We start from the raw sequence: 13,836 nt of genomic DNA, 5'->3' as shown, positions 1-13,836 counted from the left end.
GCATTTACTTCCTTGGGAGTCTGAACCAAGCTATCACTGTGTTGGTCAAGGAGTTGAGCACATCTGTTGCACTCCACCATGTGACTACAGTCTATTGACCTTATTGAATCATAGAGGCAAGAAGTAAGCATGCTACAGCTCTATGTCATAAATATTCAACGTATTGCGGATCAGTGGTAAGGTACACTTATTTGATGAGTTGCTTAGCTTAAGTGTTACTATTAATTATAATTATATACTGTTGTGCAAACAATCAGTTTGATTGCATATGTTTTACATATTGCTGTATGAATGAGATCTGAGGCCATGAGGTATATAGTGAAGGGATTAATGTGGTCAAGAGTCTAATGGAGTGATTGATTGCTGATGAGGGTAATATTGGACAGAGGCTAGATGGCCTGCCTCAGCACAGTGGAAGAGGGAGAGATGCTAATGCTTTATGGTTCTGTTCCACCCTTGCGCAAGACCCACAGCCCGTGGGGCGCCTGACTGAGACTCTTGTTATCCCTCATTTACATATGATGGGACAACTTCGAACACGGCTTTAGTCTGGACCCTCCTGTGCTTCCATCTCATCTCATCTATACCTGCAAAGACAACAAATCTTGAATGTGCCCTAGGAATGCCTACCTTATGCCCATGATAGAAACCAACTCCTATTACACCACATTGGTGTAGCGAACCAAATGTAAGTTACATCCTGACCCAGAAGGCTGGGAAGATCCTGGTGCAGCCACTGGATTGGCGTGGGGTGTTGCAGAATTGTTTGAATTGCTTGTGCACTCAACTCTGTTTAAATAAATTCACCTATCAAGTAGAAAATCCTGCTAATGCTGTTTGTGATTCTTTAGTTTTACTTACTTATCAGCTATAAGCCACTTCCAAAATGACCCCTGTGAAGTTGATACACCAACACAGAGTAAGTGCATATATCCGTATCTCCCAAGAGAACTGCCGTATCCATGTCCCAAATGTGACACATGACCTAGGAAAACAAGTCGATGTTATGAACAAAGTTGCAGAGGAAACCCACAAACTTTGGGAATCGATGTCCAGTAGTCGGTTGAGATGAGTCTTCAATATGTGTAGTTTTGCTGTGACAGGATGGCTTCAAGACTTGATACAATATGCATCAATGTTTGATTCTCATGGTTGGTATTGCTGTATCATGTGTTTAAATCCTTGTTACCAAATGCTATAACCTTACGTGTCAGTATACTTCAAGGCTGCAGCCCCGAAGCTGTACTGATTGCACCTACCCTAGGCACAGAATATTACCAAATAAAAGGTATGCTAAAGGAGGAGAGAGAGAACAAATTTGAAATTCCCTTATTGCTACTGTAATGGAATTATAGAATTGAAGGTAGTAGTCACAGGGTGGATAACGTAAGAATGAGGCCTGAGGCCGTGAGATAAGCGGGGAAGTGATTAATGGGATCAAGACCCTGATAGGGATGACTGGCTGCTGCTAAGGGTGCTATCAGATGGAGGCCATCTCATAGCACAGCACATGCTCAGCCTCACCAGGGTGGAAGAGGAAGAGATGCTAACATTTCAGGGTTCTGTTCCAACTCTGTGCAAGACCTACAGCCCATGGAGTGCCTGACTGATGCCTTTCTGGCACCTGACAGAGACTACTGTTGTCCCTCATTTACATAGCAAAATACACCAAAGTGAGAAAGTGGCTTCCCCTCCGCACCATCTGTGACCAGTAATTTGACCACAGTTTCACCTCCGCTTCTCTCAAAAGTTAAATTTGGCATTTGAACTCCTCTATGGCAGAGAATGAGAATACAAGCCCCCTGTGTAGACAAGTCAGGCTTGTTCTCTCTCGTTCCTAGAGCAGGGACACCTCTTTGGTAAGATTTGTGTTTCCGACTACATTGGATGACACCTGAGTGGAACTAAGCTTAATGTATTACCAATTGTCTCATAATCTCCCACTATTTTCCCTATTTAGCTGTTTTCTGGCTCCGGGTGTACAGACTTTAATGTTAAGTTACAGTGTTCAGTGAATGAAGTATTAAATCTTTCTTGGAATGCCTAACCCACTCCAATCAACCAAAAGCCTGTAACAGTTTATTCTGTGTTTTAGGCTTAATTTATTTTCCTCTGTATGTATTTTCCTAGAGAAGTGCTTCTCAGAAGAAGTAATCAATACTAAACATTGCCAATAAAAAAATTGAAGTCTTCCCAATCAGAAATCAGAGTGATTCCAGGACATTACGTAAGGTAAAAGCCAGAGACAGGTCTGAAACTATCTGGTAGAGAAATCTAGGTGTAGGTGTTTTAATCACACGATAGATTTGTTGAGGAGCTGTGCTGTTACTCCTGTGTTCAGTTGGGGTCTGTTGGAAGCATAAAAACAATGAAGAAAATGCAAAACCTCAATGTGGGCGAGAGAGACCACGTCACAAGATGGATATGTGGTGGTTTATCTTACTCTGGCACTGGGGAGGCATGTGAAGCAGGTCAGAAGCTATGCAGTCCTGTTCTGCTTGATAACTGAAAACACACAACTGTCATCTATGCCATTACTCCTTGCAAAATCTTGCAAGAAATGATTACCAGCAACTGCTACCAAGTACAGCTGCTCTGTACAACGTGATCACAAGGAATGGACAGTTTGACCACAGTCCCATCCATCTACAGCACTCTGTGCAATAATAGTGAGGTATTAAGAAGACCCTGATTTTGTACCTAATGAGGAGGATGAGAATTTGACATCAAATCACAGGGACAGATAAATGGGTTGGTTCTCCTTGCGGTCTCTTTTGTAATACTAGCTGGTAGAAAAGTCTAGGTGTAAGTGTTTTGGTCATATGATAGATCTGTTGAAGAGCTGTGCTGCTACTTCTACGTTCATTGGGGATGTCTCTCCATTCCCTTGCTATGTGCTGTCAATCAGAAATGGGCAGTTGCCTGTTTAGTAGTTGCTGATGGTTTCTGAGACTTGTGGTCTGGGTGAGAAGCTGGTGAAGGAGTGAAGCAGGCATGTGTAATGGATGGGAAACTAACTGAAAGTTAATCCTTGCTCATGACTGTGAGAAACATAACGAAGTATGTATTTGATAAAGTGTGTTCAATAAAGTATGTATTTATTATGACTGTTTTTCAGAAAGAGACAGGAAAATGTAAGTGTGCAGCTGTTCCATGACCTCCCCATTTGGCCGATGCTCTTGGTGCAGCCAACAGTGAGATCATGAGAAATGGCATGGCCACACAAGTAAACAGTTACAGATCTGGCATAAAGCTGTCTTTGTTTCTAAGAAGTAGGATCCTCTTGTAGCAGGATCTGAAGCCTCACCTATGGGTCAACGCACCATGCAGGAATTTTCCCAGTTACCTGAGACTCCTAGCATTGGCTGCAATGGGGCTTCCCAGCTGAAGTGTGGGCCTGGATGATGAGGATCAGGTGGTAATTGGTGATGTATTTCTTCTCAATTGTTGTTCTTTCTATGTAGTAATGATTTGATGCATTGCTAATTTTCCTCTGTACTGTATGTGTGTGTGTATTTATCTATCTGATTCACTTTATTGTGCTTGTTTAATAAACTGTTCATGTTATACGACTAGTGTGGGATTGTTTAGTTGAGTACCCTGCCTGTTTGCAGTATGTGTGAGGAGTAGTCTTTTCTTTGTCTTTTGGAGTCTTGTACTGATACTGAACTTCTCAGATATTCTTCCTAATACAAGCAGTTTCTGTCAAATACCTCTTTTAAAAGTAGCCTGTTTTGTTGTATTAAAGCTATGAAAAAAATTAAGGTTGTGATCACAGATGCAAACTTAGTTTTCTTAATCTAGCTAGTAATGATGATGAACTAAGGTTGTACCTATTGTTACGGTCTTTGACAGTGACAAGAATTAGGTTTTGTTCTTGGCTAAGTTGTGTGTTATATGTAGTCAACGTTTTTCTGTATTTAGCAAGGACTTTACAACTACTACTAGTTGGCATCTTAGTCTTGTTGACATATCTCAGTCATGTTTCTGGAACATATAAACGTTTTAAATTTCTTCAGCAGTTGCCTAATTCTGGGACATGATCATTTTATTCCCTGATTATTTTTCAGGAAATACCCAGTGTAACCTTAGCAGTCTGAAATCTTTAGCTTGGATGCAAAAACCTGTTTTCTTCTCTAAGATCCCTGCCTGCATCACTATTTTAAGTATTGCCTTAATACTGTTGTTGATGTTTTTTATGAATTTCCTAATATGACTTTGCTTTCCTGTTTTCTTTTGTTATTGGTGTCCTTTGAGAGCAGAGGAGTGAGCAGTCAAGAGTGAGGGAAGATGGAACTATTGTTGAATTTTGATAACGCCTTGAAAACTATAAATTTGTAGGTCTTATAGGCTGGATCTGAGTGATGCTTCTAATTCCTAAGTTTGAAATAGGAGTCTTAAAAGCTAAAAGAGCCCTGAAAGATAGTTAAGAGCTTTGGGTCTAATACCCTGCACAAAGTGACATTTTTGTTCTGTCCTTAGTGGGTTTGACCATACTGAGAGGAACTTATTAAGATGCAAATAGGATTCGTGCTTGTGGTTTTGTCATGGCTTTTTTGTGCTTTTCCATTTTTGAAGAATGAAACAGTGCTTGGATTTGAAAGCATTGTCACTACCAATTTTCCAGAGGTCATTCAGAAGTAACATGCTCAACATGCTGTTGGGCTTGTTGGTAATCAGTATAAATTCTGGAATATAAAACATGAAGAGTTAGAAGTTTCTGACTTTGTCACCTTCTGGAGGTGCGCTTACTGCAGTAGCAGAGGTGTTGATGTTGTCTCCGTGCTTCATACCTTCTGATGGCTGAGTAAGTTAATGTTACCTAACAGAATCAGGGGTGGTTTGCTTGAAGCTACCTATGCTGTTAAGTAAAGTCAGAGTTCTGTTTCTCAAAAACTAGTAACTGCCCACAGTGTCAGGGAAGAACAAATGGCATGTAAAATAAAAACAAGTGGGTCACATTATGAGAGATGTTTACTGTACCCAAATTAATTTTCTCCTTTTGTTGAACTGGATGCCAGAAAGGGACTCTTTGTCAGGGACTGTAGCAATAGGACAAGGGGTAATGAGTTCAAACTTAAACAGGGGAAGTTCAGGTTAGATATAAGGAAGAAGTTCTTGACAGTGAGGGTGGTGAGGCACTGGAACAAGTTACCCAAAGAAGTGGTGAATGCTCCATCCCTGGCAGTGTTCAAGGCCAGGTTGACAGAGCCTTGGGTGACATGGTCTAGTGCGAGGTGTCACTGCCTATTGTAGGGGGTTGGAACTAGATGATCTTAAGGTCTTTTCCAACCCAAAGCATTCTATGATTCTATTTGAAGGTATAATTGAAGTCAGTTTTCTTGTCCGAAAGCTGACCTGTATTATGTTCTGTAGGTGGTTCTTATGCTCAGCCCTTAAGCATGTGGCAATGGAGTTGCTCTTCTAGCAATTTAAATTCAGCACTTCTGTTCATAATGCATTCTAAATCACTTGGTAAGTGAAATAAGTTTTGATTGAAAGATTAAGGCTTGATTATTTATTAATATTTCTATATTTTTTTAATTAGCATTGCAGTTTTTGGCTGGAAGAAATCTAGAGAAGATGGACTGGAATATAAGGCCACTCCAGAATGCTGATGCAAAGAACCACCTGCAAAGTGAAGAAACATGTTACAATCAGTTGCTTACTAATGCACATGCTTTTCCTCAGACAAATGTCTATTCCTCTAACAATGCATGCACTTATGCTGGAAATAACCAAGTAGCGTATCAGCCAACTAGCAATTCTACCTTTCTTCTTGTAAATGCTGAAGGATTCAAAACTTCAGGTCAGGCATTACCAGGAGCATCTGTCTCAGCTGATCGACGTCCACTGTTCTGCGTACCAGTAACTCAGAAACCTCCCAATCCAGCATCACGTCTGTGGGGGGAGATGACTCAGACTTCTTTACCAAAGTCTGATGCCTACTTGTATTCCCACAGAAATTTGCCTCCCATGTCTTCTGAAAGCAACGCTGGAAATAATGTGAGGAATGGACACTGGGAATTTCAGTACATCACCACAAACAGCTATGCTGTGCAACCACAAATACCACAACATAATTCTGTGAGAACTACAACGTTCTATCAAAATAACATTAATTCCCAGAATAATTCTGTGGCTCTTGGTACATCTGGGCAACACGTCCAAAACCAAATATATCATTCCAACACTCAGTTTAAAGTTTTACACTCTCTGAATCAAAATACTGAACCAAATGTGCAGATGTTACACTATCGACCAAGTCACATGGGATCAGAAGCTTCTAGTGGATGTTCTGCAGCATCTTTGTTGCCTGCCAATTGTGATTCAAGTGCTGCAGCACAATCTTCAATAGGAGTACCACAGGCAGTTCAAAATGTGCCTAATGGATACAGCAGTAGCCAACTGCAGTGCCCATCAGATACAGAAAATGCTTCTGGTTTTAACAGTGGTCAGCAACACTGTCAGAAACAGCAACCTGGAGATGTCAGTCAGTCAGTTAGGAATGTCTGTAATTCAAGTGGAAACATGACAGCAAGTCAGCCTTTTAATGAAATGTCTGTGCCATCCCATGGCATTTCCGAAGAACTGTGTAATGTTGTGCAAGAAATGAAAACTTTATATTCGGTGGCTGCTTCAAAGCCACTGAGTGAACCTGCTTCAGTTCAGGAAAGCCAGACTAATAGTTTAATGAATGGGCCTGCTAATTCTCAAATTTTTTCAGCCACAGCACATGAAAGAACAATTGCAAAGGACAGACTAGCTCGGGAAGCTCAAAAACTTCTTACTATTAAAAAAAAATGTGTCCTGCTTGAAAGGATACATCAGTATAAAAGAAAACTCTTAGCAGCTTCAGAATGTGACAAAAGTATTCCCCCGTTTCCTCCTCCAAGTTATCATGCTACTCTTAATAATTTTCTTCCATGGGTGCCCAACCAAAATGTACCACCTTCCCCATCTGAAACAACGAGGACAGAGTGTCCAATAATTAACTCTTCACTTGAAGAAAGAAATGACAAAAATGCAGCCAATGCTGACAACAGGGCATTACAGGTGACTCAAAGCAACCCTCAGGTAGAGCAGGGAAGCCTTTCATCAAGCTCCACTTCTATTCCTTCTCAGAGCAAACTCTCAGCTCAATTAAATAATCCTGAGAGCACTCCCATCTCAAAACAAAGGCACACATATGCCTTGGCCTTTTCTCAAAAGGCTGTGACATCTTTGAACAATGCTTCCTGTTCCAGTCAGGTGGATAATTCTATCAAAACTGTACGAAAGAAAGCGCCAGCTGACTCCAAGAACTCATCATTTCTTCGGTTTGTACTGAGCAGCACAAATGTATTGAAAGAAGAGACAGCTGGAGCTACTGCTGATAAAATACTGACTAGTCTCCTGTGTAGTGAAAAAACACCACTAGATACATCTGTCTCAGGTGAAAGCTTACTAAAAGACACTAATGCGAAGGTAGAAAGTTTGAAAGGTGAGCAGGCATTTATGGTTCAGAGGAGTGGTACAGGTATGGTTCCTGTATCAGAAACAACCAAATCTGGTGAAGCTAAATTGCAGAGTGATGTAGATCAGAAAAAAACACCACTTACTGGAAATGCATCTTTTAAACAGAGCAATTATAGCTACTCTGTGGAAGAGCTGACTACAGGCCTGGGCTTGTTGAGAAAGTGTCCATCGGAGTCTGTAAGAGTGCAAAATAACCAGTCAAATGAAAGTCCCGCAGCAAATCAGATTTCACCTTACAGCCAAAACACAAAAAATAGAGAACAAAATAATATTCTGGTTAGTACAGATGAAGCAACTTTGCCTATAACAACAACTTCTGTAGGACAAAAACCTGATACTCTAAGTAGCAATTTGCTAAAAGGTTTAGAACCCCAAGTTGCAGTTGTCTCACCTTTAGTACTCTCTGAGCAGAGAACGCAGTGTGAGCAGGCAGACAAATGCCCAACATCTGCAGGTAAAACCTGTGCAGTGATTGACTCAGGAAGCATATGTAGCTTGCAAGAAGAGGAGAAAAATGGCTCAAATTTTTCTAGTAAAATCTTTCAAGATGTAAGAGACCATAAAGACAAGCAAGCTGTGTTAAAGACAGGAAGTAAATCCACAGCTGTGTTGGAAGAACAAATGTTTTGTATTTCTAGTGTATGTTCTCTTGTTGAAGGTAATACATTTTATAATCCACAGATAGCAAGTATCTTCAGGTCAGTCCCTGACACACAAGCACTAAATGGTACCTCATCAGAAGGAAATGCATCTGACCCAAGACAAAAGGAGCAACAGCTGGACTTGTATAGAAATGAGCTAAGCAGTAACGCTGTCCAAGGAGAGACCTTGCCACAAAAGATGTCGGAAGATTCATCAAGCTGCATAAGTAAAGCAGTTAAGACTTTGGATGGTATTACAACTAGTCATTTGGAGAAAGAAAGCAGTGGCAATCCTCTTAAAACAATTTCTACCTCAGAAAAAAAAAAGTCATTCAGTGCATCTTTCAAGCAGCCTGAAAATGACTCGGAAATTCTTGCTAGTATAAACCAGGAGTTAGCTAAAAATTCACTGGATTTCTCAATCGGTGTAGCTGCTGAAATAAATGCAATCGCTGTTCCAAGAGACAACAATAAAGAAAATTACATGTCCAGTAAAAATAGTACAGTAGAAGAGATGAACCTTGTTGGAGGAGGGCCTATTAAATATCTAAACAATCAGCTGTCTGAACTAGTGAAAGAGTTTCCATATGGCATTGAAGGTGGTGATGTGCTGACAAAAGAACCAGTAAAAAATGATTCTGTGGCTGAGAAGATAAAGAATCAACCTCAAAAAGAGAATCAAATTTGTGACACCAATTCTCATTTAAAGGACCCTGTAGATCAGATTAAAATTGTAGTGTTGAGCTCTAATCAGAAAGAAGAACTGTTTCCTGAACACAACCTGAATTCCTCTAGTGATGGCAAAGGAGTGGTGAGTCAACAGTCGGAAAAAGCTTCAGCTGAGAAGGAGAACCTTGAAGGCAGTATTCAGCCTGGTCAGAGTCTATGTGAGAAGGAAAACAAAACAGAAAAAATTTCCAAGCCCAGGAAAAAAAAAAAAGACTGTTCTTTAGTGGGTTGGCTGTCTGAAGCACCTGAAATACCACAGGGCCCTTGTAAATTTGAAATGTGTGGTTCAGAGAAAAATGATCAACTTTCAAAAGCTGAAAATACTAGCTCTGTAGAGGGACAAGAAAATGCCAGCAAATCTGATGCTGTAACGAAGGACATTTCTGCAGAGGAAAACCTGCCATTTTCTGAAAAAACCCCAAACAGTGTTAGCAAAAATGAAAAAGATATGTGCAAATCCACCTCTGTAATGAACAAAACTGCGAGGCTAAAGGTGGATAATGAATGCAAACCACTTACAACACAACAGGAAAAAATTGGACCGCTTACTGCCTCTGCAAACCAGGAAGTTGATAAAGTTAAAGGCAGCAGCTGGAAGGAAGAGCTGCAAATCAACAGAGGAACCCCATTGTTAGGTGAAGAATTTCATTCTGACAAAAAAGAACATCAAACAGCCTCAGAAGAGTTGTCGGAGAAAAAAGGTGGTCGTATGGATGATGATAACACAACAAAGTCATCCAGAAAGAGAGTTTTCAAAATGGAGTCCCTTTCAAAAGATAAAACCAGAAGGTATTTAGCCATGAAATCCAAGACAGATGTTCACAAATTTACAAAGTCAGAACCTGTTGAAATTAAGCATGCTGAAATCAATCAAGGACAAAAAATCAAATCCTCTAATGAGAACACAGACGAAGAACAGAACTGTAGGAAAGAAGAGCAGATACTTGGGCAAGATGTAGGAATGAACACAAAAGAAAATGCCAAATTATCAGCAGAAGTAAACCATAAAAAGCTGAATAGTTGTAGTGCTGATGCTGTAAAGCTCCCAAATTTTGACACTGTAGACTTAAGAAATCCCAAATATTCTCAACATAAATCTATGAAAGTTCTTCCTTCACAGGAGCAGTCGTACAAACGGAAGAGGAAGCAAAATGTGGTTGGGAACAGAGACCCTAAAAAAAAAAAGGTGGAAGGAGAAAGACTGAAACAATCTGAAGCAAAGAAATCCAAGCAGCTTTCGCATAATCACATGCTAAGTACTGACAAAGCTAAAAAATTGAACGGAGAAAATGTCTGGAAACCGAAGAGTTCATTAGCAGATTGCTCTGTGCTTAAACGACAGAGAAAAAGGGTTCGATCTTCTACCATCTCTAAAAACTACTTTCCTACCAAAGAGAGACATCTCGATGGTCAAAACAAAGACAAGTGCTGTGAGAAAATGTTTCTTGATAAAAACGTGCTATACTTAAACAGAAGAAATAACAGATTAAAAATACATCTTCAAAAGGAACCAAAAAAGCACTACCTGAACAGAGTTGCTTTTAGGCGTACAACGCAGGAACGCATATATCTGACAAAATTAGAGACATCGCCTGTCAGACACACCTGGTGTGTAAAGCACAAAGTGTCCCAAAACAGCAGTGCGAAAAGAGATGCTTCTGTTTCAGAAGCTGAGAAATCATGCAGACTGGAAGTACTAGAATTTAAGCTGTATCCAGAGATACTGTTGAGAAATCCACCCACTGATGAAGAAAGATTAGCTGCAAAGAATTCCCTGGAAAGAGAGAAAGCCATTGTGGCAGGTATGATGCTATCTTGATTATTGATTTGTAAGTAAACTAATTTGCAAGTAAAAAGTATGTACTCCTTTTAGAATTCATGTTACACAAAACTACAGACAGTGAAAACGTGGGACTCTAGAAGCTGAAGGTTGAAATAGCTTTCAATTCAATGGTTTATTCTTTTTCCTTAAGTTTTGCAGATTAAGAGTTGTTTAGAGCATGGCAGTTTCAAGTAACTTTGCAAGGCGGCTTTCTGACCTACTTGTAGAAAATGGCTTGGCTCGTCTATAGAAACAAGCATAGTCAGGAAAGGTGGACTGATCTCATTCACCTGGTTGTGTATAAATCTGGCTAGGTAGACAGCAGAGGGAGAGATCTTTTACAGCACTGGGGAAGAGAGAGGGCTTGGGCCAGAAATACCCTGTACACAGTCTCTGTAACCTTTGCCATCTTTGCTTTAAGCTGCCTTTCTTTCATCCTCCTCTTCCTTTGCCCAAATATTTCAACATTTTACATGGTGCATGGTGAAGCATACTTGTGTCAAATGCTGTATTTGTTTTTAAATAAAACCAAATCTTAAGCTGTATATGCCAGCCCTTGCAGTCATTTTCACTCTCAAAGGAAACTTCCTTTTGCATGTGCTAGTATATGTGTTAAAACTTGATGCTGAATAGAAACCAAAACTTATGATACAGGAACCTGAAAAACATGTTTTAAATTTTCTTTTTAGGTGTTAAGAGTAAAAGAGAAGATTGGTTAAAATGTGATCCAGTGAAGCAAAAAAAGCTGGAAGAGATCTCTACAGGTGAAATGACTTCTGATTATCTATTTTGAAATACGAGTTAAATTCACTTTGCTTGGTTTTAAGTGTTTCTTTACAGTAGCAAATCTTAATAAAGTATTTTAACTTATTCTTTACTAGCTCTGCTGCTGAAATGGCTACTGTAGAGAAGACATGTAGTTTTAAGATTCGTGGAGATTTCTATTGCCATGAGAATATGTTATTGGAGATGGAATTTTCCTTCATGTGTGTGTGCAGCTGAATTGGGGTTAGCACGGGTGACAAGGTTCAAGTACAGTTTTAAACTGTAGGTAAAAACCAAGGTAGCTTTTTCCCCACATTAAGATGTAGGAAGTGACATAACAAAATCTAGTGTGACACTGTAAAAATAGGTGATTTTTTTAATCTTATATGGCTTTCACAATAAGTTGGCGCTCTGCACATGGATCCATGCTCACAAATGCTGTGTAGTCCCATAGTCTGGACAGGATTATTTGCATGACACACAGAGGAAGAGTGCTGCCATTACTATATCTTCCTTGTTTGTCTTGATTGGCCAGTTAGTTTTTGGATTGTCTTTTGTACCCTTTAGAAGTCAATAGTTACAACAATGGCATTTTTCATCTTTGGATCTTGGTTGTTGCATCCTTTCTAAATTGTGGCTGAGGTGGCTCCCTGCTGTCTTTGGTTTTTGTTGTTTCTTTTTTTTTTTTTTTTGCTTTAGGTCTCTTTCCAGCTGTAGTCTTGTTTTCCTCATGGTCTAACAGGAAGTGAAATGGTGCACTCAGCATGCTGTAACCTTGTTGCCATCCTCTTATCAGAGTGCAAGTCCTTTGCTGACAGGTTACCTGTGTTGTGGTCTTAACGCATTTTGTGGTCTTTACATCTTTTATTGCTGTTGCGTGTGTCCTTGGCTGTTGGTGTCTGCCATTCTTTTATTCCTTCCTCTTGTTTCTTCTCATAGTTTCATAAATGCATTTTCATTCACACCTTTCTTAATGTTCTTTAGAAATGTCTTTTATGAAGACACTCAAATGATGATTTGGTACTTAAAGATGCATTAGAGATCGATTTAAATTTGAGGTGCATGGTGCTTTAGGAAGGAAGTTTGTGGCATCCTTTTTGACAGTCAGTGGCCGTAAGTACCACATGCTTGAGGAGTAGTCATTTGAGACTCTTAGACTTTTGCTTTAACTTGCTTTTCTATCTTGTCTTTCAGCTGAGGGCAGTATTCCACTTGATACAGCAATACAGATCCTGGATGGAGATGGCGAGGCTCTCCACAGTCCAGTCAAAGACTCAAAAGAGATGTTTCAGACCTACAGGAAAATGTATCTGGAAAAAAGGATGCAGAAGCCTTGAAAGCACTCATGTAATATCATAGTCTTATTCAGTATCACTAGGGGGGAAAAAAGGCAAGACTAAAATGCTTTTTTCTGTTTACTTTATATTTCTGAATGGTTGGGGGGTTGGAAATTTGGGATGTCGGAAGTTCCCCCCTTATTTGCCTCGTATTTGTGATCTTATTCTGTGTTTGTTGTACAAATATGTTTTGGTGCTTGTTTCTTCTTGGCATATTTGAATGGGTTTTTTTCGTTTTTGTTTTTGTTTTTTTTTTTCCTTAAGATATAGAAGTTAGTTGAATCTTGACCAAAAAACCTCAAACACATTTACATTGTCATAGTCTGTTTTTGTTTCTGATTCTTGAAACCTTCTATTGTGGTCTGTTCCTTTGCTGGTAGTGGGAATATATTCCTACTGGAAAGGGATTGTAGTGGATTCCCAAGCATTACACCTTTATTTCCTGTTTACGCTAGTCTGATTGTTGTGCTTCTAACAAGGCTTTCTATTTTTGTAGACTTTTGTTTTCTTAAACTGGGCTTAATAGTTTGAACTATTAAGCAAATATAAACCCCTCAAATCAAATATACATATTGGGGATACAATGAAGTATTTATGCTGCTACCCAGTTTCCTTACATTTCTTTTTGTGGAACTTGTATCAACTGAACTCTTGAGTTCTTCGTCTGAACACAGTGCTGTAAACTCATAGTTGACTGAAGACTTCTCTTCCCTTGTTTTTCTCCCTCTCTGCTTTCTTTACACTTGAAAGAAAAGTGTGATTGTTAAAATGCAGGGAGTTTGAATTCACTCTTGTCTGGACTATGTTGCTCAGTTTAACCAGACTGTAATTAATTTCTTTGCTTATAAAGTGTTAGATAACATTTGAATATAGATAATGTTTGACTACATGTTAGCTGTGACATAAGAGTTATATTTGTTGCTGGCTATCTTTTGTTAAGTGCCTTGTCATTATTGTTCAGAATTTTTAGTTGGATCATATTTTTTCAGAAATTTGCTACTTGATTCTTTCTATCTGTTAAAAC

General features: G+C 39.4%; 1 protein-coding gene across 1 annotated transcript; it reads left to right on the top strand.

The window, feature by feature from the left end:
* The first annotated feature begins 5,583 nt into the window (after window positions 1–5,583).
* Window positions 5,584–12,812, top strand: KIAA1551 (KIAA1551 ortholog). The gene is made up of 3 exons (XM_010022291.1): window positions 5,584–10,690; window positions 11,400–11,474; window positions 12,670–12,812. Exons 1-3 carry the CDS (start codon window positions 5,584–5,586, stop codon window positions 12,810–12,812), a joined length of 5,325 nt encoding a protein of 1,774 aa, XP_010020593.1.
* Window positions 12,813–13,836: the final 1,024 nt, after the last annotated feature.

Source organism: Nestor notabilis, unplaced genomic scaffold (genome assembly GCF_000696875.1).
Source record: "Nestor notabilis isolate BGI_N333 unplaced genomic scaffold, ASM69687v1 scaffold12909, whole genome shotgun sequence".
In the NCBI taxonomy this organism is placed as follows: domain Eukaryota; kingdom Metazoa; phylum Chordata; class Aves; order Psittaciformes; family Psittacidae; genus Nestor; species Nestor notabilis.
This window is presented reverse-complemented; position numbering and strand designations above follow the sequence as displayed.

What these genes read in the sequence shown, in the direction of transcription:
- KIAA1551 (XM_010022291.1), top strand. Translation starts at nt 5,584, where the DNA reads ATGGACTGGAATATAAGGCCACTCCAGAATGCTGATGCAAAGAACCAC. An exon ending in AGAGAAAGCCATTGTGGCAG is followed by an intron (nt 10,691 to 11,399) that starts GTATGATGCTAT and finishes TTTTCTTTTTAG; the next exon opens with GTGTTAAGAGTAAAAGAGAA. An exon ending in GCTGGAAGAGATCTCTACAG is followed by an intron (nt 11,475 to 12,669) that starts GTGAAATGACTT and finishes CTTGTCTTTCAG; the next exon opens with CTGAGGGCAGTATTCCACTT.